Here is a 24,935-nt window from a genome sequence, read left to right on the forward strand (position 1 = left end):
AAAAATAAAAGAATAGATAAAGGAAATTAAACATACTGTTGAATAAAATAAAGGAGAGGGAGGGAAGATGAATCAAGAAAGAAGAAAGACATCAAATCAAGAAGAAATGAAAAAAAGGGAAGAAAAAGGGAGGAGGGAATATCTTAGCTGATGCAGAAGCACTTTATGTGGGAGAGATGAGAAGAGCAAAAGAGTCTCTATCAACTGAGAGAATGCCAAGGAGTGAAGTAGGGAGAGAATAAATTGAGCTAAAATCCTTCCAAAAAAAAAAAAACAGGACCCCTCACTCTTACTGAATGTAAAATAGAAGTTAGGTAAAGAACCAGCCGAACAACTTAGCAAAAAACAAAACACATTGAAACAAGATAAAGAGAGAGAAAAAAAAAAAACTCAAATAGCCTTATTTAAGCAATGTCAGCAACCAATAGAGGAAAGAAAGAAGAGAAAACATCAAAAAAAATTTGTATATAAACATACACATATATTACGTAGGGATCCAACTTTCATAGGAATATATTTATGTTGCAATATACTTCTTGGGCACATGTTGGCTCAGTGAATTTAGGGGACAAATGACATAGCTGTTAACCTGTTAACCTCTCTTCCCCAGGCTTAGAGCTGTTCCCCAACTTAGTTGTTCCTAGTGATCACCTGTTCACCCAGTCAGCACTCAGCCCCCAATGATCTGGGATTCCATAGCTGTCAACAATTGTTCAGAGGCAGTTCTCACAGGTTTCCCTTACAACAGTTACCATGGCGTGCTAGAGACCCTGGGCCTGTCACGAGTGTAGGTCTGCTCCCCACAGGCGGAACTCAGACTACCACACCTTAGGCCCTCAGCAAGAGTCACTCCCTCAGCAATCTTTACGACAATGGGAGCCCCCGACCAGGGACTTTACCCATATGGATGTTTCACCCGCTGCCAAACTATGGCAGAACTGCTCCAGACAGCACCCTGATCTGGCCACCAAATTATGCTCAGGAGTGCACACGTCAGTCTTTCCACTGAATGCCTAGCTTCCCCCAAGAACCAAAAACTGAAAGGCTTCTTCTGGGACCTCTGTAAGGGAGGTGGCTGCCACCGTAGTCTCTGCCTTGGCCAGGTCATGCTTGCAGAAACTTGCTTGGTATGCTGGGTCTCTGCAGCTGTGGCAAGTCCAATATTCCACCACTCACTACACACCCCGAATTACCACTCCACAACAATATTCCATGCTGGGAATGGTCTATCCTCCTCTCTCTCTCCCCCGTTGCTCCAGGAGAGCTGAGCTAAACATCTTTCCCATCTGCCATTATGCTCTATATAGCTGTTTTTTATAAAATAATTTATTAGGGTACTACTCATGAATTAGTTTTTTTGTTTGTTTTTTAAGAAAGGGAAAACAGTGATAGCATTTACTGAACTGGAATCACCATAACAATCAAAAAAACTGATCATATTCATTTAACCACAAGCCAGTCTTAGTTAAATCAGGACTGTCCAACAAAAATATTCTGTTATTCATTCATGATCTGAATTCTGGTAAATGAAACTAATCAAATTATGATACACATAAAAAAAGCCATAGGTAATTCTCTTTTGTAATAAACAAGGCGGTGGCCAACTATTACTCATTAGTAGCTTTTTTGAGATAAGCTGTCAAGTCTGCCTTTTCTCCCTTAATGCCAGTGAAGATCATGTTTGTTCCAGGGATGTAGTTCTTGGGATTCTCTAAATACTCCCATCAGTATATCCTCTCCCCAGGTGATGTTTTTTTTTCTTTTTGGTGTCTGTGGAAGAGAAGCCAATAGCCTGACCTGTCTTCTGCAGCAAAAGACCATGGAGATTTGGTCCAGTCTTGTGCTTGCCTCCATTTTCCACAGTATGGCACTAGGTACACTTCTAAACAAAAATCCTGCCTTTTCCAATATCACCCATATTTAATTTGTTCTTTGGTTGCTGACAGTACAGAAGTTCTGGGCTGGAAGCTGGATGTCCTGCTTTCTCCATAAATTAGTTTTAATTATTTTTAAAAATTCAGTTTCTGGATTTATGTATAGTGTTACCAATCTCATCTTCATGTTGACTTTCTAGGGAACATTTATGAATTTGATTTGTTATTGTTTAGAGGAGAGGGTGGAGTTTGGAAGACCATTGAGGCTGCACAGCAGGATTTATCAGCCTCAATTCAAGTATGTTATCTTCAGATTCTTTTCCTCCTAAATATCATTACCTATGTTAAGATGTCCTGTGGACATCCTCTGAAAATAAGACCTACTTATACGAAAGATAAGACATCCCCTGAAAATAAGACCTAGCGCATCTTTGGGAGCACACCTTAAAATAAGACACTGTCTTATTTTCGGGGAAACAGGGTAGCATTCCATTTGATAAGATTATGAGAAGACAGATTAGTGTGATGCTTCATGTGTTATTGATCATGAATTATTCTGTAGATAATAATCACCCTCTTTCTGCCCAGCCTGTTCTAGACAATGGGTATTCAAGGGTGAAAAAACATGTTCCTGCCCCTAAAAGCTTACATTCTAGTAACAGTAAACTAAGTTAACATGTAAGATAATGTTAAGTAAGTTAAGTGTTATGAAGTGCAAAGCAGGAGGATAGAAAATGATCAGTATGTAATATTTTACATTGGGTAGTGAGAGAAGGCCACATTAAAGAGGTAATATGTGAGTAGAATTTCAAGTGAAGAAGTATGTGAGATAACTGGTCAAGGAACTTTATGAAGAAAGTGCTTTTCAGGCACGGAAACACCTAGTGTATTATTATTGTTTTTTTTTTTAATTTAAACAGGTGCAATGAAAAAAGTGTAGTATTCTTAGAGTGGCAATAAAACGAGTACTCATGTGGGTAAAGCGGAATAAGCAAACAAAGTAGTAGAGAATAAGGTCAGAGTACCAGGTTGTAGCAAGTTTTGAAAACTGTGGTAGGAATTTTTATTTCATTCCAAGTGTTTTGAGAAAGCAAAGGAAAGTCTTTTTTTTTTTTTTTTTTTTCTTTTGGAGACAGAGCCTCAAGCTGTCACCCTGAGTAGAGGTCCATGGCATCACAGCTAACAGCAACTTTCAAGTCTTGGGCTTAAGCAATTCTCTTGCCTCAGCCTCTCAAGTAACTGGGACTACAGGCGCACGCCACAATGCATGGCTATTCTTTTGGTTGTAGTTGTCGTTGTTTGGCAGGCTCCGGCTGGATTCGAACCCGCCAGCTCTGGTGTATGTGGGTGGTGCCTTAGCCACTTGAGCTACAGGCACCGAGCCAGCACAGGAAAGTCTTAACCAGAAAAGTAAGGTGGTCTGATTTGGAACTGAGAGAGGGAAAGCAGATTAAGGTCTATACTAGGTTTAAAAAAATCAGTCTGTTTTTGATATAAAATTGCTATTATATGAAAGCATCTTAGCTTCCAGAATCAATTTAAATTTTATATTTGGTTGGATTTTATCACATAGAAAGTAATTATAAAGAAGACCTTTTTCTGACTAGAAATTTAACCATAGTACTTCATGTGCATCATAAGGATACTAATAGTGCCTGGTGTGTCTTTGTAGTTGCAGTGGAAGGTTTTTAGCTTCGTTATTGACATTAAAAAGTTAGCTTTTAGCTTGAATGCTGTGGCAAGAGATAAAAGGGTTTGGAGACTGTTCTATTAACTTAGTGATGATTGTGATTTTATTTTATTTATTATTATTGTTTTTTTCTTTTCTTTTCCTTTTTTTTTTTTAGAGAGATAGAGTCTCACTTTATCGCCCTCGGTAGAGTGCCGTGGCGTCACAGCTCACAGCAACCTCCAACTCCTGGGCTTCGGCAATTCTCTTGCCTTAGCCTCCAGAGTAGCTGGGACTACAGGTGCCCGCCACAACACGCAGCTATTTTTTTGTTGCAGTTTGGCCGCGGCTGGGATTGAACCTGCCACCTTCGGTATCTGGGGCCAAGGCCCTACCCACTGAGCTACAGGCACCAGCCGATGATTGTGATTTTAGATGACCTTTTCAGTGTTTTGGCTTTTCTGATATTTGCCTTATTGATTATATATGATTAATTTATTTCCTTAGTCAACTTTCTCTTTTTTTTTGTCACCCCCAGTAGATTGCCCTGTCATCATAGCTTACAGCACCCTCATAGTCTTGGGCTCAAGCGATTCTCTTGCCTCAACCTCCCAAGTAGCTGGGACTATTGGTGCCTGGCACAATGCCCAGCTATTTTTTTTAGAGATGAGATCTCACTTCCAGCTCAGGCTGATCTTGAACCTGTAAGCTCAGGCAATCCGCCCACCTCAGCCTCTCAAAGTGCTGGGATTACATGCATCATCCACCATGCTCAGCTTAATTAACTTTCTTACGTTCTTGTTCTTTATAATTGTATTTTTAGACTGTATTAATAGCTACTAAGTCCTTGAACTTATTGTGTATTTTCACCTGTTTTTGTTTTAGAAGATTCTTTTCTTCTAATGAATAAATACAAAAGAAATTTGTATTCTTCATATCTTTTAGGTTTGAAGTATGTGTTTAAAAACGAATTTTTGTCAAAGCAAGATATTTATGAAGAATCATCCAAAGTAATGACAATGGGAAGAAGCCATCTTAATTATAGCCTTGACTGTCCCAGTATGAGAGAAGACTGTGAAAGTGAGGACTGGTTTATGAATCAGATGGGAATTCAAGAAGTTCATTCTAGTCATTTAATCGTCACTCATAAAGATAGTATCCGAGAAGATCAAAGTAATAAATACAATAAATCTTGGCAGACATTTCATCAAGATGCAGTACGTGATATACAACAGAGTTTTCCCACCAAAGAAAAAGTACATAAGCATGATCCACAAAAGAGAAGTTACCGAAAAAAATCAATTGAATTGAAACATAAAGTCTATGTGGAAAAAAAACTTTTGAAATGTAACGAATGTGAGAAAGTCTTTAATCAGAGCTCTTCTCTTACACTTCATCAAAGAATTCATACTGGAGAGAAACCTTATGCATGTATTGAATGTGGGAAAACCTTCAGCCAGAGTGCAAACCTAGCTCAACATAAGAGAATACATACTGGGGAGAAACCCTATGAATGTAAAGAATGTAGGAAAGCCTTCAGCCAGAATGCACATCTTGCTCAACATCAGAGAGTTCATACTGGAGAGAAACCTTATCAGTGTAAAGAATGTAAAAAAGCCTTCAGCCAGATTGCACACTTAACTCAACACCAGAGAGTTCATACTGGAGAGAGACCTTTTGAATGTGTTGAATGTGGGAAAGCTTTTAGTAATGGTTCATTTCTTGCTCAGCATCAGAGAATTCACACAGGAGAGAAACCTTATGTGTGTAATGTATGTGAGAAAGCCTTTAGCCATCGTGGATATCTAATTGTACATCAGAGAATTCATACTGGAGAGAGACCCTATGAATGTAAAGAATGTAGGAAAGCTTTCAGCCAGTATGCACATCTTGCTCAACATCAGAGAGTTCATACTGGAGAAAAACCTTATGAATGTAAAGTATGTAGGAAAGCCTTCAGCCAGATTGCATACCTTGATCAACATCAAAGGGTACATACTGGAGAAAAACCTTATGAATGTATTGAATGTGGGAAGGCTTTTAGCAATAGTTCTTCACTTGCACAACATCAGAGACGTCATACTGGAGAAAAACCCTATATGTGTAAGGAATGTAGGAAAACATTTAGCCAGAATGCAGGCCTTGCTCAACACCAGAGAATTCATACTGGAGAGAAACCTTATGTATGTAATATTTGTGGGAAAGCCTTTAGCTATAGTGGATCTCTTACTCTACATCAAAGAATTCATACTGGAGAGAGACCATATGAATGTAAAGATTGCAGGAAATCATTCAGGCAGCGAGCACACCTTGCTCATCATGAGAGAATTCATACTATGGAGTCATTCTTGACTCTTTCCTCTCCCTCACCCACCACATCCAATCATTTGCCAAGACCTATAGGTTTTATCTCCTAAATGTGTTCAGAATATGATCTCTTCAGTCTGTTTCCATTTCATCCTTGTCCAATGAACATTAATGTATTTGACATGGAATATGGAAATAGCTTTCTTATTCATCATTACCTCTGTCAGCCAAACTTAAAAAAAAAAACAGTCATATCATTTCTCCATTAAAATTCCTCAGTGGCATTCCATAATTCTGAAGTTAAAGCACACATTCCTAAAAATAGCCTATAAGACTTTTTACTCACAATAACTTGTCCCAGACGGTATTCCAAAGCCCTCTCATGTTACTATTTATTTTATTCTGGCATCAAGCAAACCTGGGTTACAATTCTTCCTCTTCCGTTTTTGAGCCCTCTAATCTGGGGAGAGCATTTTGTCCTTTGAGAGCTTCAGTCTTACTTATGAGAATAATAATGGTTCTACCTCAAAAGTTAATGGAAGAATTAATGCATGTAAATTGCTCAGCAGAGTGCCTACCATACGTAATAACTCAAATATTTATGTGAAATAAAAAGATACCATGGTATACAGTGCAGAGCTAATCATCTCAGCTGTGACCATCTGAGAAATAAAAAGAAAGGCAGCTCAGGCCTCAGAAATTGTGGGGTTTTGATTAGGAATAGTAATGCTTGTTCTAAATATAGGTTATGAGGGTACCTAATACAATAGGATTAACTTAAGCATCTGGCTTCTATCTCAGCATGAACATGTAGATATCCAACTTTATTGGTAAGAAAAACAACTTAGCTGGGTGCAGTGGCTCACACCTGAAATCCTAGCACTTAGTAGGCCAATGTGGGTGGAGTGCTTGAGCTCACAGGTTCAAGACTAGCCTGAATAAGAGTGAGACCCAGTCTTTAAAAAAATAGGGCATTTGTGGCGATGCCTGTAGTCCTAGCTACTTTGGAGGCTAAGGCAAGAGAATTGCTTAAACCCAAGAGTTTGAGATTGCTGTGAGCTGTGATGCCATGACACTCTACTGAGGGTGACAAAATAAGACTCTTGTCTCAAAAAAGGAAAAACAACTTAGATATCCAATAGTTCTGAGAGGTCAGTTTTAAAAAAATTTTATGAGTAACATTTACTCAGATGTACTGACCATTTATATGTAAGCAGATGCAAAATAAAAATTTAAACAGAAAACTTAAAAAAAAAAACACTAGACAACAAAGAACAAAATAAAAGTTTGTGAACACCTAATTCTGGATAAATGAATTATATCAAACCCATGACATTTAAACTAGAAAAAGTTGTTAAGTTTCTAAAATTCCAAAATTAAAGGAGAAAAATGAAAACTATATATCAATACTCATACACTGGCTGCCAACAAACGTGTAATTTGGTTTATATTGAAGTTAAATAAGAATACATTTAGGAGGACTTATGTTTTCTAGTTCTCCAAACTACTTCTTACATGTGACCTGTTTTACTCTTTGTATTATTTTTTGGTTACTGAAATATGTAATCATTGCAGTGAACAATTCCCATGTGAGTACAGATACAAATAAAATGAACATTTAGTGGAAGATGAAAAGGAAGATTTTTGAAATCCTCTTTTGTGAGATTAGCAACCATACAGATGACAGGATCCTGTAAATTAATCTATAGATTCTTTGTACCTAGCAAAGTCTGGAGAATAATTTTTCAATGTTTGAAACGTGAAGATAACACATTCATACACATACACAGAAAACATATAAAAGTGACATTTCATGAGACTGGTTTGAAAGTATTAGGAAAATTGATTCTGCTCTGTACAAAATTAATGCTCTCATTCTATACATGAAAGCTATTTTCAAGTGCTTAACCTAAAGGTGGAACATATACTCCTGGAATTAAAACAATTATTCCTACATATGAAATCTGCAAGCCTTCTTGCCCCCTACAGAAGAGTTACAGGTTTGACTACATATGAACTTTATAAAGCTTTTGAATGTGCGTGTGTGTCCTATGAAATTCATATCCTAACAGTGCTACTATAAATCACTTAAGAAATGATACTTCTCCTCCCCCCATAAGCAGAAGATAGGAAGACTGCTATCCATAAATGAAATAAGTTCTGAATCTCTCTGAGATTAGGAGAAATAAAGACAATATCCGTTTTTTCTACAGATGAGTAAAAATTGTCCTACCCCTAGCTTCAAGATTTTCTGTTTTCAGCAGTTTGAACATGATGTGTCTATGTGGGTGTGTACACTTTTAGTATTTACCTTTTTGGGTTTTTTATTTTTGAGACAGTCTCACTTTATCACCCCTGGTAGAGTGCCACGACATCATAGCTCACGGCAACCTCAAACTCTTGGGCTTAAGAGATTCTCTTTCCTCAGCCTCCCTAGTAGCTGGGACTACAGAAGCCTGCCACAATGCCTGGCAGAGATGAGGTCTCGCTGTAGCTCAGAGCAGGTCTCAAACTTGTGAGTTCAAGTGATCCATCTGCCTCAGACTTCCAGAGTACTGGGATTATAGGAGTGAGCCACTGTGCCCAGCCTTACATTTCTTGGCTTTATAGATTTGTGTTAATGGGGTCATTAATTTTGGAAAATTATTAGCCATTATTTCTGCAAATATTTCTTCTGCCTCAGTTACTTTGTGCCTTCTGGAATTCAATTTTTTTTTCTTTTTTTTTTTTTTTTTTTAAGTTTTGGCCGGGGCCAGGCTTGAAACCACCACCCCTGATATATGGGGCTGGCACTCTACTTGAGCCACAGGTGCCGCCCTGGAATTCAAATTTTGTGTGTTGAACCACTGGATGTTTCCACACAGCTCTTGGATTCTCTATTCTTTTTTGTCATCACTCCTCCCACCCCTATGTTTCAGTTTGGATAGTTTTTACCTGTCTTCAAGTTTACTTTTTCTTTCTTGGGCTGTGTCAAGATATCGATGAATGTACTGAAGACTCTTTATCTGCTTACTGTGTTTTATAGTATTTCCATTCAAGTTTTCTTTTCTTTTTTTTTTTTTTTTTTTTTTTTTGACAGAGTCTCACTCTGTTGCCCTGGGTAGAGTGCTGTGGGTTCATAGCTCACAGACTCAAACTCTTGGGTTCAAGCAATCCTCTTGCCTCAGCCTTCCCAGTAGCTGGGACTACAGGCGTGCACAATGCCTGGCTAGTTTTTTTCTATATTTAGAGATAGAGGTTTCATGCTTACTCAGGCTATTCTCAAACTCCTGAGCTCAAGGAATCCTCCCACCTCAGCCTCCCAGAGTTCTGGGGCTACAGGTGTGAAACACTGTTCCTGGCTTCCATTTGATTCTTACAGTGTCTCTCTGCTCAAATTATGTCTGGGGGATTTCCCATGTGAAACCCAATGGGGTTTGAATGCTGGCTGGGAAAACAACGCTGGAAATATGGGAGTTTAAAACAAAGTTTGAAAGTGCCTGGAAAAGGCTTACATTAACTCAAGCTGAGCAGTAAGACCCAGAAAATGTATCCCCTCTCTGGCCAATTCGGAAGGCTTTTATTGATTTCCATCAAAGGTGCATATGCAAAAGATAGGGTCAAAGGAATCCCAAATTCCCAGGCAAAGTGAATAGAGAGACTGAGTGGTAGTGGGTTGGTAACAGCCTATAGTGTATTAAAATAAAGGGGGATGGAGAAGCTAGTTCTATTCACTCAGGGGAATTAAACCAGGTTTCCTAATCTAACTATGTATTCAAAGAGTTTAATTCCTCCCATCTATTGACTCTCCAACAGCACAGGCCTAGTCCAGACTGTCAGGGTGCCTCTGGGTTCTTTTCATCTTCCTTTTTTTTTGAAGAACCCCTGGGGTGGTGGTGGTGGTGGTTATGTATTCCTTGCATACCCCAGGATTGAGGCTGGGAACCTGGCAGAGAAGTCAACCTATCAACTTCCCACATCTCCCTGGTTTTTATTATTTAAATAGTGTTATTTAGAGTGGGGAAAGGTATTAGACAAAGGGGAAGAAAAAGGGGAAACGGGAGGGTCATGTTGATTGGAGAAGGGAACAGCAACCAGAGCTTCAGCACAGGTGATCTTCTGAAATAATCTATAAATAGCACTAATCCCTGCAATAAAATATAGCAGTAAGATTATGGTAAAAGCAGGAAAAATCCAAAGTCATAAGTCTGGAAAACCATTTTTCTTTTTAATTAAGCCAATCAGTTGCCTTGTTTAAAATGTGTAAAGTTTCTTTTTGAGATTCCAATTGTAATTGTCTTAATTGTTCAATGAGAGTATTTGTAATTGAGTTGAAACTTCAGCCAGGGTCTTCTGAAAAGCCCCCTTGGAGGTGTAATTTTACTAAATTCCAATTGATAGAACTATTAAATGGTACTGGAATTATACACATTAATTTATAGGTTGAGTCACAAACAAGTTTTTATCTAGTCCACATGGCTTCTTGTCCATCATCCACAAGACAGCCGCCTCTAGTGCTTTAAGGCATTTTAAAATTTCTTGATCTATGGCTGCAAAGTGTTTGTGTTTCAACAGTGAAATTTTGTAAATAGGTATTTATATTTTAAGCAGTGTGAATTGTTTGTGTGAGTGTCACAGCAGGTGGGAATAGAACTGTAGCAGTGATAATGGAAGAAATGAGAATTCCTAGAAATCTTTTCAAATTTTGTTTAGAGTGGATGTTAACTGCTTAAAGCACTGTCTTGTTTCCAAGGTCTAATTAAATTAACTGGGAGCCAATCTTTGGCATGTTGTCTTAGGACACAGAAATGAGTGATATTTAGAGTAGTTATATTTTGGTAAGTAAAACAGGATGTAAACCAGGTTTTATTAACCAATAATTTGAAAGTAAAGTGTTTAACTGGAGACCAAAAAAACTGAATCTGTTTTACATTATCTCAAGTACAAGACAAACCAAACATATTGAGAGAGGATACCAAAGAACAGTGAGGTCTAGGAGAACAGGTCTTCTCAAGGAGATCATAAGGATACACCTGCAGGGTCCTTTCCATGGTGATCAGCTCTTGGAAATTTGTAGACTTAACTTCCTGGAACATGGAAATTTCCACTTCTATGAAATCCTGTAGTACTGTGGGGGCTGAAACAAGCATCTCCCGCTTAATTCAAACTGGCCAATGAGAAAGGTACCTATGGGTTGGAACTTTTTGACTGGAAATAAAAAGGGAAAGACCAAGCCAATAGGGGAGCATGGCCTTTTGGAATTCTATTCTGCAAGCTCCCAGCCAGTGAATAAAGCCCTTCCTCTTATAAACATGGTTTTTGGGTGCTCTTTCTCTCCATTGGGCCTCATCTTCCTGCAACATTTTAAGGTTTGTAAGTACATATCATAACCTGATCAATGGCATCAGATGTTTCCCATAAGGGTGTAGAATTATGTACATAATGGCCACATCTAATGATTCTTGGGTGGAATGGTAAAGCAAGTCTCCAAAATTCTCTTTAGGGGGTTATAAAAAGGTTGGGTTAGGTGGGGAATTTGGAGGAGTGGGCCTGGAAAACATGGATTCCAACCTTTTGGTACTCCAGAATAGTAATAAGGGAGAACATAGCTCCAGTTTTTTCCTGAGTGCAGGATGTTACGATCTTGAGATGCCAAATTTTCTAGAGACCATCTGTTGGGCAATAATAAATGGATAAAATTTGGAAAGGAACAATAATTCCAAGAAGTTTTGAGTGGAGGGCCCTCAGTGTTAATAATAACAGGCTGATTGAAAGGGGCATAGAGGGTTAAGGGCAGTGTTTCTCAATCTTCCTAATGCCTCAACCCTTTAATGCAGTACCTCATGTTGTAGTGACCCCAACCATAAAATTATTTTTGTTGCTACATCATAACTAATTTTGCTACTGTTATGAATCGTAATGTAAATATCTGATATGCAGGATATATTTAGGTGACTCCTGTGAAAGGGTAGTTTGACCCCCAAAGGGGTCGCGAACCACAGGTTGAGAACTGCTGGTTTAGGATATAGGTCACCTGGTAAAAAATGAACAGAGACCCCTACACCACAAATGAATATTTGGTGAGTAACATCATAAGTTTTGTTAGTATGATAGATGTAGTTCATGTACCAATGGGGTGCTAGAGAGATACAAAAGGAATAAAAATGATCTACACAAATATCATTATGGTATTTTTGTATGTATAAAGGCAATTCCTCAGTGGTAAAGGTCCAATCTTGGGGAAGTTTGTGCCAGCTGCTGTTAACTTGACCATGGTCACAGTTTTTTTTTTTTTTCTTTTTTGTTTGTTTGTTTTAGAACAATTCCATAAAGGTCCAGAGGGTGGTAACCATGTCCCTCCAGTGGTCTGAGGATCATTTGATGAAATTGGGGGTTCAGGATCTTCCATGTAATGGCATGGAAGAGTAGGGATTCTAATAAATGGATCCAATATACATGGTTAGCTTGATTTGCAGGGGGTGAGGGGAGGTGGCAGTTGTAAAACAAGAAGGAAGAAAAAAATAATTACTCTACAGAGGCTACCTGTGTGTCAGGAGAGTTCTACTTTGTGGGTGTTGGAATCAAGGACAGACAACATAGTGGCAAACAAATGCTTCAGTTGAACTTCAGAACCAAGGAGAATTTTAGCATCTTGGGTGACTTTTTCTTTTCTTTTCTTTCTTTCTTCTTCTTCTGCTGCTTCTTCTTTTTTTTTTTTTTAACTATTCACCAGGTGACTAATGGGGTTGGTAAGTGAGGATGGGCTTTTCACCTTCCAGCAAAATGATGAGTCTCCCTTTCATATGGGTTAGGATTTCTAATGCAGGGGGTGGGGGTGGGAGGGCTTGACTGTGACCACCCACGCTCTCTGGAATCTTGTATCACCTGCAAGTATCTTGGGCTAGTCATAAGAACATAGCCTCTTCTATGTCCTTACATGCCTGCAGTGATAATGGGCCCTATAGTGATGATTGACAGGGTCTTGGGTTTTCCGTTCCCATTGTTTCTGTCCACTCTTCTTCCTAGCGACCCTTGCTGTCATAGATAGAAATCGGAAATGAGATGTCAGGTCCTGGCTGGATAATGAAGGCCTTGTGTCTTGTTCCATCCACTGGCTGTTTCGCAGATTTGGAGCTGTCCTCCAGTTCTGGGGAGTTTTCCTGTATGCACTGGCTTGGGGAATTTGTGGTGAGAGAGGATACCCAAGAAGAGTGAGGTCCAGGAGAACAGGTCTTCTCAAGGAGACCAAAGGATACACCTGCAGGGTCCTCTCCATGGTGACTCAACTGTTGGGAATTTGTAGACTTGACTTGCTGGAACTTGGAAATTTCCACTTCTGCAAAATCTCCCACTTGGTTCAAACTGACCAATGAGAACTGGGTTGGAACTTTTTGACTGGAGATAGAAAAGGGAAAGACAGAGCCAGTCAGAGAGCGTGGCCATTTAGAATTCTTCTATGCCAGCAATTTTCAACCTGTTGAGACCCATAGGAAATGTATTAAAGGGCTACAGCATTAGGAAGGTTGGGAACCACTGTTCTATGCCATAAGCTCCACTGTGCTCTTTCTCCCCATTTGACCTCATCTTCCTGCAACAATGGTAGGGTTTGACTAGAGGAGCTAGTAGCCCACAGGGTCCTGTTGGGGATGAAAGTGTGACATAACCCCGCCCCCAGGTTAGAAGTTCCACTAGGTCTATCCAATGAGGGCCACCTAAAGGTTCTTTATAGAGGACTAAAGGGCTTGGGGAGCAAGCAATGGCATTCAGGGGTAGAGAGGTTATCTTTGGAACAGTTTTTAAAAAATTGAAAATAGGCTTGGCGCCTGTGGCTCAAGCAGCTAAGGCGCCAGCCACGTACACCTGAGCTGGCAGGTTCAAATCCAGCCTAGGCCAGTCAAACAACAATGACGGCTGCAACCAAAAAATAGCCGGGGCTTTGTGGCGTGTGCCTGTAGTCCCAGATACTTGGGAGGTTGAGGCAAGAGAATCGCTTGAGTCCAGGAGCTGGAGGTTGCTGTGAGCTGTGATACCACAGCACTCTACCCAGGGGGACAGCTTGAGGCTCTGTCTCAAAAAAAAAAAAAAAATTGGGGCGGCGCCTGTGGCTCAGTGAGTAGGGCGCCGGCCCCATATGCTAATGGTGGTGGGTTCAAACCCGGTCCCGGCCAAACTGCAACCAAAAAATAGCCGGGCGTTGTGGCGGGCGCCTGTAGTCCCAGCTACTTGGGAGGCTGAGGCAAGAGAATCACATAAGCCCAAGAGTTAGAGGTTGCTGTGAGCCGTGTGACGCCACGGCACTCTACCCGAGGGCAGTACAGTGAGACTGTCTCTACAAAAAAAAAAAAAAAAAAAAAAAAATTGAAAATAAACAAGGCTTTGTGTATAAGGTGATCTTTCATGCTCCCCTCTTTATATATATATGGGGGATATATATATATATATATTGTTTTTTTTTTTTAGAGGTGAAGTCTTGCTCTGGCTCAGGCTGGTCTCGAACCTGTGAGCTCAGGCAATCCACCCACCTTGGCCTCCAAGAGTTCTAGGATTACAGAGTGAGCCACCACACCTGGCCCCACCTGGCAATTTTTGGAGAGGAGGTCTTTCTCTAGCTCGGGATAGTCTGGAACCTGTGAACTTTCTTCCAGGTGGCAGTGCCTACAACCTTTCTGGAGGCCCCAGCAAGATTTCCATCCCTGGATCCCTATCTAGGCCCACCACCACCTGATGGCTCCAGGGGAAGGCCTCGGAGAAGGAGAAGATGTTCCTCCACCCTGGAGTCCTCAGATGCCTGGAGTCAGGGCATAGGTTTCCAAAATTTCTGAAATTGGTGATAAATTAATAACACCTGGGTAAGTCATTTTTGGTCTCTAGAAATTTTGGCGGGGGGAAACCAGACCAGTTGGACACAACTACACGTCAGTTCCCTGGGTGGGGGGAGACGTCTCCCCGTTCCAGGTTAGGATTCACAGAGGTGAGTCCAGGTCTCATGCAGGGCTCATAGGGGTGAGTCCTTGATTGGTCTTTATTCTTTTGTCTCTTGGTGAATTCCTTCTCATGTCAGATTGTGTGGAATTTGTCAGTCTTTTTTGTGCCCAGTCGTTCAATTTCATTCCTTCACTCGCATTCTCCTTGAAGATTGGGCGTGATCGGAGTCCACTGCCCCTGAACCCTTGCTTGAGAGGATCGTGGATCAATTCTTACAGGGAACTCTCTCCAATTTCAATCTGGAGGAGATTTTTGTGTTTTCCTACTTTTTTATTTTCTTGGTAAATTGATCATTACTTTCTGTAAACCCACTCACTGATGTGTCCAATATCCCTTACTGCCTGGTGTGCTTTTGACTTGGTGATAGTTGATTTTGATTATTCTCTTGGGGTAGTTAGACTTGTCAGTGTGGCCCCCTTGGATTGGTCCTTTGGGGAATGTGCGACCCTGACATGTGTTTATCTCCTCCTTGCAATCTCATTTATCCTCTTGTTCTCTTTTGAAGAATTTCCTTATCCAAACAAATCCTCTGTGCCCCTTTAGACACTCTTTCACTCTGTTAGAAATACATGCCCCTCCATTCTGTTTGGTGTTCTTTGTTCACCTCTTTAGGGGGCAAGTTGCCTCCCATGTACAGGACCCTCTTAGCCAGACTGGTTCCCTCCACCACTTGCCTTTTTTGCCAGGAGACCATTAGGTGCTGTTATTGCTGCCAAGGGAACTTGGAAGAACAGTGTGCTACAGAAAGAGGTGGGTATCTGTGGCATTTACCTTGCTGTCAGACGGTCGGGTGCCACCGGCTTCAGTGGAATTTTTGGACAGATTGCTCATTCACATTGATCCCCTGGTGGGTCCAGAACTCCCACCTCGCCGATTTTCTACTTCATTTGTTTTGCTACCCCACTCCCTCTACCTTCCATGGGAGTGTATCTTTGTATTTGGGTATTTTTGTTCTTCTCCAGGTACACTACAAGTGCCCCTCACCTAAGCCCTTTGAGCCCCTGATGGGGAGTCTCAGTAGTCCCTGTGCTGCCCTGCCTCCAGTCCCAGCTTGATTACTGGAGGCTGTGCCTGGAACTCACACAGGACTATCCCCCTGGGCTGTCGGAACTCCCCTGAACCCAGTATCAAAGTTTAGATTCAGGAACAGAAACTTTACAAGACTTGGCTATCTTAGCCCTTTTTCGACCCCTTGTGGACAAGATTCAGATCTTTTTGGGTCATGCTGGAGTCATGGGTCAGGGAACATCCACCCTGCTGACTCCCTTAGAATGTCTCCTTAACAACTTTTCTGATTTCAGCTGCTGTGTCCATATGGTGCAAAGGTGAAGCCTGGCACTTCGTGGCAATTTCTGTGAATTAGAGTGGCCGTCCTTTGGGACCGGGTGGCCTCCTATAGGCACCTTCAATCGCTCTGCACTTTCTAGCATTCGAACAATTGTCTAGGCTATCCTGGTCACCCAGATCAGATCCCTTACGTTGATGTCTGGATTGACATCGCTTCCGAAGGACCATCATACGCCTGGAAGTGTGTCATCATTTAACCCCTTCTCACATTCTTTTTGCATCCCTATCCAGCTCTTAAAAGATGCTTCCACCCAGCACAAACCATCCAGACCTGCAGAAAACAAATCCTAAAACCTCTGTTACCCCCTCCATCAGAAGACCCCATTTTAGACCTCCTGTCCAGACTCGATCCTTGTATCCGCCCCCATATGATCCCCAGCTGGAGGGAGAAGCACCCACACCATCAGCTCCCCCAGCACAAGCCCAGAAGGCCACTAGAGGGCCCCCAGGGTTTCCCTCGCAAACTATGGGGAGGGGACCCCATACCAGCCCTCTAGCTTAGACTCAACCCAACCGGGACAGGGAACCCCTACTACGGCAGCCCCATCTTGCTCTTGCTAATTAGCCCCCACCCCAGCCTTAGGAGAACACCCATTCATGGTACATGTCCCCTTCTCCACCAGTAATTTATATAATTGGAAAACCCAGAATCTCTCTTTTTCAGTGAAACCACAAGGGCTAATCTCCCTCCTGGAGACTATCTTTTTCACCCACCAACCCACTTGGGATGATTGTCAGCAGCTCCTACAGGTCCTGTTCACTTCTGAGGAACGGGAGTGCATCCTGAGAGCAGCCCAGAAGGCATTTGAAGGGCCAGACAGGCAACCCGCCACCAATGCAGCTCTTCTTGATGTTCATTTCCCAAGTACTCAACCCTCCTGGGACCCCAACTTGGATGAAGGTAGGAGAGCTCTACTTGAGTACTGCCAGGTCTCTAGTTGGCTGCTAAGAGACCAACCAATCTATCTAAGGTTAGTGAAATCATTCCAGGTACAAATAAAAGCCCTGTGATTTTTGGGGAAAGACTGTTAAAAGCCTATAGAACTTACATTCCTATTGACCCAGAAGCCCCTGAAAATTGCCAGGCCATAAATGTGGCTTTTGTTGAACAGTCAGCCCCTGACATCTGAAAGAAATTGCAAAAATTAGAAGGTTTCAAAGGGAAAAATCTCAGTGAGTTGGTGGAAATAGCCCTGCGGGTTTTTAACAACAGAGAGCCCGCTGATGCTGCAGCCACTAAATGAATGACTAAAGTTATCATAGCCACCCTCCAGGATCATACCGGAGTTTTGGGAGCCACCACTCCCCCACCCCCCACCACGGGCCAGGGACCCTAGGCCTCCTCTAAAGCAAAACCAACGCGCTTATTGTAAAGAGATGGGACACTGGAAGAACAAATGCCCCCACACTTTTTGTATTTATTGCAAAGAAGAAAGACACTGGAAGGAAAGATGCCCTCAAAGACTAGTCAAGTCTCAAAAACCCAAGATTTTTGTTGAAGAAGCCATGGACTGAGGGGGACAGGGCTCCTTCCCCTTAGGTCCCCAGGAGCCCATGGTAACCCTAAAAGTCGGGGGCCAACCCACAGACTTCCTAGTAGACACAGGGGCCACTTTTTCGGTTTTAAAAACACCCCAGGGACCACTTTTGAAACAAAAGGCTATGATTGTAGGCACCACCGGAAAACCTCATGCTGTCCCCTGGACCAAGGCCCATATAACTGATCTGGGTAAAGATGCCATTACCCACTCCTTTCTGGTCATGCCAGATTGCCCCTACCCCCTGTTAGGGCATGACCTGCTGCAAAAATTCCAGGCCATCATTTCCTTTGGACCTACTGGAGCCCTTCTAACGGTATCCGACAGCCCTGCCCGTATCCTATTTTCTGCCCCGCTCGGGGATGAGTACCTGGACACAATTTCTACCCAGGACAAATGTCTCTGCATCCTAAGGTCATTAATCCCACTGGTGTGGGCCAAGGATAACCCCCCAGTACTAGCGAACCACCAGCCACCAGTGGTGGTGCAGATCTCCAGTGGGGCAACGCTGGTCTGGGTCTGCCAATACTCCATATCCTGGGAGGCCAGAACAGGTATTGCAGTACACATCACCTGGCTTCAGGAAGCAGGCATATTAATTCCTTGCAAATCAGCCTGGAACACTCCCCTCCTCCCTGTTAAAAAACCTGGTACTAATGATTACTGACCTGTCCAAGACCTAAGGGAAGTGAACACCTGCACAGACACAATCCACCCCACTGTTCCAAACCCTTACACCTTGCTTAGCCTAATTCCCCCTTCCATAACTTGGTATTCAGTCCTTCACTTGAAATATGCCTTCTTCACAATCCCTCTCTCCCCTGTTAGTCAGCCCATTTTTGCCTTTGAATGGGTAGATCCAGAGAGCTGACAAACCAGGCAGTTGACTTGGACTTGCTTGCCCCAGGGCTTCAAAAACTCCCCTACTCTATTTGATGAGGCACTAAGCAAAGACCTCCTCCCACTTTGGGATACCCACCAGGAGATTTCCCTTCTGCAATACGTTGATGACCTCCTGTTAGCTGCTGAGACAGAATCAGACTGTGAGCATGCCACCATAGACCTCTTCGAAGAACTGGAGAAACTGGGGTACCACATCTCCACCAAAAAGGTGCAGCTATGCACCACTGTCACCACCTACCTGGGGTATGAGCTACAGGGAAGCAACATGCCCTCTCCAAGAGCTGAATCGAGGTCATCCTCTGCATTCCCCCACCAACTACCAAAAGGCAAGTACGTGAATTTCTAGGGGCGGTCAGATACTGTCGATTGTGAATCCTAGGTTTTGCAGAAATAGCCAACCCCCTGTACTCTAGTACAGGGGGAGGCGATAAGCCCCCCCACTGGGGCCAGGATGAGCTAAACACTTTTAACCAGCTTAAACGTGCTCTTGTGTCCGCACCTGCCCTGGCTCAGCCTGACATTACCAAGCCCTTTCAACTTTTCATAGCTGAGACTAAGGGCATGGCAAAGGGAGTCCTAACCCAAACTCTAGGCCCATGGAAAAGACCTGTCACCTACCTCTTCAAGCGCCTAGATCCAGTCACCTCAGGAAGGCCTGGGTGTATGCGGGCCGTCGCTGCTACGGTCAGAGAAGCAAAGAAGCTGACTCTGGGTCAAGACCTGCAGGTGGTCGGGAGCCACACCTTAGAGACCTTCCTTTGAAGTCCCCCTGATGGATGGATCTCCAACTCCCACATCACTCAGTACCAGGTACTCCTTCTTGCTCCACCCTGAGTAACATTTCTTAAAACAGCACTTTTGAACCTGGCCACTCTCCTGCTGGACGATAACCTGACACTACCCATTCATGACCGCTTGGACGTATTGGACTTCCTTTCCTGTCTGAGACCAGATTTGAAGGACACACCCCTCCAGTGCCCCGACCTTGACCTATTCATGGATGGCAGCAGTTACATCCATGAAGGTAAATGGGTAGCCAGGGCAGCAGTCACATCCTTCACAAAGGTCCTCTGGGAGCAAGCACTAGGGCATGGGACCTCTTCCCAGAAAGCAAAACTTATTGCTCTGATACAAGCCTTGAGACTGGCAAAGGGAAAGGCAGTCAACATTTACACAGACAGCTGGTATGTGTTTGCCACAGCCCATGTCCATGGGGCCCTATACAAGGAGAGGGGGATCCTTACTTCTGGAGGGAAAGACATCAAAAACAAGGAAGAGATCCTTGCCCTGCCAGAGGCTGTATGGCTGCCAGACCGCCTCACCATCATCCATTGCCAAGGACACCAAGCAAGGATAAGATACGCCCACCGTGAGGGGAAACACGCTGGCCAACCAAACAGCCAAGGCAGCAGCCCTAAGATCAGTGGGGCTCCTTCACATCCTCCCCGTCCTACCAGATCACCTCCGACCATCCTCACCGACCTACTCAGAAACAGACAGAGAAGAAAGTAAATGCCTGGACTGTTCATCAGGGCCCTGAGACTGGCTCATATGCCCAGATGGCTGCACATTCCTCCCTGAAGATTTAGGGAGGCAGCTCATAGACCAGTTACACCAAGGAACCCACCCTGGGGCCTCCAAGCTCAGCCAACTCATATCCAAGCATTTGTACATCCCTCATCTCCACAAATGGACAAAAGGCACAGCCTCCAGATGTCATGGATGGCAGCAGTTGCCATGGTAAACACGGCCGAGCTCCTCCCCATTTAGGGTAGCACTCCGAGGAACAAGCCTGGGGGAACATTGGGAACTTGACTTCATGGAAATCAAGCCAGGCCGCTACAGTTATAAATATCTTTCAGTTTTAATTGACACCTTTTCAGGGTGGCCAGAAACAATTCCTTGCAAAAACAAACCAACAAACAACAACAACAACAACAACAATGACAAAACGGCCCTAATAGTAGCAAAACATCTTCTCACTAACATTATTCCCCGATACGGATTACCCCTCATCCTGGGTATCCATCCGGCCTTTATTGCCCAAGTATCCAAAAACCTGTCAGCTGCATCACAAATTACTTGGAAATTATATTGTGCCTATAGGCCTCAAAGTTCAAGACAGGTAGAAAGAATGAATAGGACATTAAAAGAAACTTTAACTAAATTACACATAGAAACTGGTGGTAACTAGGTAGATCTACTCCCCTTTGCCCTTTTAAGGGCCCAGTGCACTCCCTACTTTCAAGGATTAACACCCTTTGAGATATTGCATGGCACTCTACCCCATGTTGTTTCAAAACTGGCAGATGAAATGCTAACCCCCCATAACCAGAGGCTCTTAAGCTCATTATAGGCCCTGCAGAAACTACGTGTGAACCTCCGAGATGCCATCCAGACAATCACATCTGTGCCCACTGGTACCCCCTTGTTGGAGCAACTCCACAACCTCCAACCTGGAGATTGGGCTTGGGTAAAAAGACATAACCCAGAAACCTTAACCCCCTGATGGGAAGGTCCTTACTCATAGTACCTACTACCCCAATAGCCATAAAAGTCAGGGGAAAGAAACCATGGCTCCACTATACTCACATAAAGAAAGCCACCAAGGACCACATCCCTTCAACCTGGTGCTTCAAGCCCCCTGAAAACCCCCTCAAACTTCAGCTGCACAGATCTCCCTCCTCATCTACACCCATCTGCTCCACATCAGCATCAGCCAAGGTACCGACAGAGGAGGGTACTACAACCAGCACTAACTGACTCCCCACGATTGGATCCTCTCCTGCACCAAAGATGGCACAGAAATCACACTTATCTGGGCAACAGACATCCAAACAGTTTTCATGTTTGACCTATGCACCCTACTTGGTCACGGCTTTACTGGCTCCTTATTCAGGTATGGAGGAAAGGGAAACTCAGAGGAAAGGGAAATTCAGAATGGGGCTGCACAGGACACACTGCGGCCTCAAGAGTTCACAACACAGGCTATTACCTGAGTCCTTCCAATGGAGAATCATGAGGTGGGGGCGGGGGCTGGGGATTACTATTGTAGAAGTTGGGGCTGTGAAACACTAACATCATGGTGGGTATATAAAGATCCACACATGGACTTTGTAAGATGCATCCAGCAGTCTGCACCCAAGATGACAATTGCAACCCTGTACGGCTAGTCATTAATAATTGGTGGGAAAAGAAATAGAAGACAGGCTTCACTTGGGGAATAAGATTTTATGTCTCCAGGCAGGACCCAGGCATGTTATTCACTATCCAGAAAATTCCCCGGCCAGATCCTGTCAACCCAATAGGCCCAAATAGTTTCCTTAATCCACAGCACCCCACAATGCCCCCCAGAGCATCCCCAAAGGCTCCCCCACCCCCACTATCCTAATCCAAGTACCAGTGACAACCACCTCCAATCCATCATTGCCCATATTAACTATGTTAGACGCTGTGTTCAAATTTGCTAACACAACAAACGCAAGCTTGACTAATGATAGTGCTTCGTTTGAACCAGTCCCACCATATGTAAGAGTAGCTACTAATGCAACCCTTGAACATTTCCTGGTGCAAGTGCTAAACACTTCTGCCTACTATTTGAAGACAAATAGCAGCCTATGTACCTGGGGGGCCACCACCACCCTAATTTTAGGAGATTTGCAAGGACAAGGATTGTGCATAATATCCCCTGGATATCTGTTAAGTTTATCTCCATATGAGGACAACTGTCTAAACACCATTTTACTCCCACATTTCACCCATTTTGATGCAACTTACTATTAAGTGGCCCCAAATGGAACCTGGTTCACATGCACTACGGGTTTAAAACCTTGTTTGAATTCCATAATATTATATACCACACCCCAAATTTGTGTTTTAACCCATATTATTCCTCAGGTTTTCATCTATTCCATGGAAGGAGGGCAAGAACACTTGATCAGTTTACACAGACAGACTAGAGCCCCCATCCTGGTGCCCTTATTAGTAGGCATAGGGTTGGCAGAATCCACTGCCATGAGCACCACAGCCCTAGCAACTGGACCCCTCAGCCCTAGTTTCAGTGCCCTCACAACCCAAATAGATTCAGATCTCTGGAATTTAAAAAAATTTACTGCTCATTTAGAAAAATCAGTAAACTCACTAGCAGTAGTTCTTTAGAATAGAAGAGGTTTAGATCTACTATTTTTAAAACATGGAGGGTTGTGTATGGCCCTAGTGTAGTACCCAGCCAAAGGACCTCTAAAGGCCCCTAACTGTCTCAGCCCGAGTCCCCATATGTCTCAACCCACCCCCCTTGGGTTAATTCTGAGAACAGGTTTCAGAACAAGGAAGTTCCCTGAGTTCTTCAAAACTCCTAGCAACAGGTAAAACAATGGTAGAACTTACCCCAACCCCCTAGCAGTGGCTAAACAATGGTGGCAAGCTTACTCAAGCAAAATTTCCCAAACCAAGTTTGTCCTCATGCTAGCTATCACGATGCAACCTCCTGAGCCAACCAGCCCCCCTGACTGTAACCCTACCTTGAGCTACCCCCTGAGCTAACCAACTGCCATGTTCTGCTTCTGTTTTTTCTTGGCTTGCCACAACAGCACAAAAACGGTATAAAAGACAGCCTGCTTTTCTCTTCAGGGCCGTTGGCCCTTTGGTGCGGCAGCCCGCCTGTGCAGGTATAATAAATCACCATCTGATTTATACCTGAAATGGGGTCCGAGTCTTTCTTCCAGGTGGCAAATGAGTACAACATTTCTGGAGGCCCCAGCGAGATTGTCACCCCGACCCTCACCTAGGCCCACTGCCACCCAATGGCTCCAGGGGAAGGCCTCGGAGTTTCCTCTGCCCCTGGAGTCCTCAGACGTGTGGAGTCAGGGCATAGGTTTCCAACACTTCTGAAACTGGTGATAAAGCAAGAACACCTGGACAAGTCAGTCTGATCTCTAGAAAGTTTGGGGGAGGGGAATCAGACTGACTGGACTGACCTGGGGAATCAGCTGTGGGAAGACGTTTCCCTGTCTTTGGTGGGACTTAGGTCCCAGGTCTTATGTCTTGGGGGGCTAAGAGGGGTGAGTCCCAGGTCTTGTGTCTTGGGGGGCTCACAAGGGTGAGTCCCAAGTCTTTGGTGGGGCCCAGGTCACAGATTTGAAGTCTCTGGGTGAACGAGTGAATGTGTATGAAATTTGTCAGTCTTTTCTTTCTTTCTTTTTTTTTTTTTCTAGAGACAGAGTTTCACTTTATTGCCCTCAGTAGAGTGCTGTGGCATCACACAGCTCACAGCAACCTCCAACTCCTGGGCTTAGGTGATTCTCCTGCCTCAGCCTCCCTAGTAGCTGAGACTACAGGCACCCGCCACAACGTCCGGCTATTTTTTTGTTGCAGTTTGGCCAGGGCTGGGTTTGAACCCGCCACCCTCCGTATATGGGGCCAGCGCTCTGCTCACTGAGCCACAGGCGCCGCCCTTTTTAAAATTTTTTTTATTTTTGAAATTTGTCAGTCTTTTCATGCACAGTCTGTTAGTTTCTCTTCTCTTAACTCAGAGTGTGGGTCTGTTGGTCTCTTCTCTTCTTAGGACTCACAGAGGGTGAGTCTTCGGTTCGTTTGGCTGGTGTGTGTGAGTTGTTTGTCAAATTTGTGTTTGCTGTTTCCAATGGTTTGTCAGAATTCCTTTTGAAAAATTGGTCAATTCCAAGTTTGGGTGTCAACATCTCTGTTTTCTTGTTGTCTGTCAATGTGTCAATGTACAATTTGTTTTAACCCAGGCTACAGCCACTGGTTGTGGCTGGAGCACAAGAGCCAATTTTCACTTGGGGGGTGGCCACTGAGAATTTCTCAGCCCCTAGTGAAAGACTGACTCTGTTCCCCTGCCTCCCCCTGTCATCTAGCCTTTTTACCTTCTCTCTCTCTTATATCCCCTATGTCTCCCACTGCCCTTAACATATCTTTCCGTGTGGGAGTTAGTTGACATTGTAGTGTAAATAACCCACTTGCAGTTAAAACCCTCTCTTTCCAGCAATTAAAGAGTTGGTACAAAGTTTGTTTAAAAAACTGGTTGCTATATTACAAATGGTCTTGAGATAAGGTCCTGGCATTCAGCAGAAAACCCAAGGTTAATTACTCATTTGGAACAACAACAAAAAAAATACAGTCCTCTTTACCTTTTAAAACTACAGCTGCTTGGCATTACTCTGTTTGGCTCTTACTCTGCTTGATCCTCAGGTGGCTGCTTCTACACCAGCCATTCTGGAGTCATAAGAGACAGCTTAGGCCTAGTTAGAAAAAACCTACATGAGCGGGAGGAATTATGGAAATAAAATAGTTACTGGTATGAAACATTGTTTA

The 24,935-nt window shown here is 43.3% G+C and overlaps 1 protein-coding gene across 10 annotated transcripts in view; it reads left to right on the plus strand.

Moving 5' to 3' along the window:
* Positions 1–7,151, plus strand: part of ZNF583 (zinc finger protein 583) — a 48,398-nt gene extending 41,247 nt beyond the window's left edge. For all 10 annotated transcript variants that reach the window (XM_053606858.1, XM_053606861.1, XM_053606852.1 and 7 more), the window contains one exon: positions 4,489–7,151. In XM_053606858.1, the coding sequence (XP_053462833.1) occupies positions 4,489–5,960 (1,472 nt within the window). In that variant the 3' untranslated portion in view covers positions 5,961–7,151. The remainder of the gene's footprint in view (positions 1–4,488) is intronic.
* The last annotated feature ends 17,784 nt before the right edge of the window (positions 7,152–24,935 follow it).

Source organism: Nycticebus coucang, chromosome 10 (genome assembly GCF_027406575.1).
Source record: "Nycticebus coucang isolate mNycCou1 chromosome 10, mNycCou1.pri, whole genome shotgun sequence".
Taxonomy (NCBI): domain Eukaryota; kingdom Metazoa; phylum Chordata; class Mammalia; order Primates; family Lorisidae; genus Nycticebus; species Nycticebus coucang.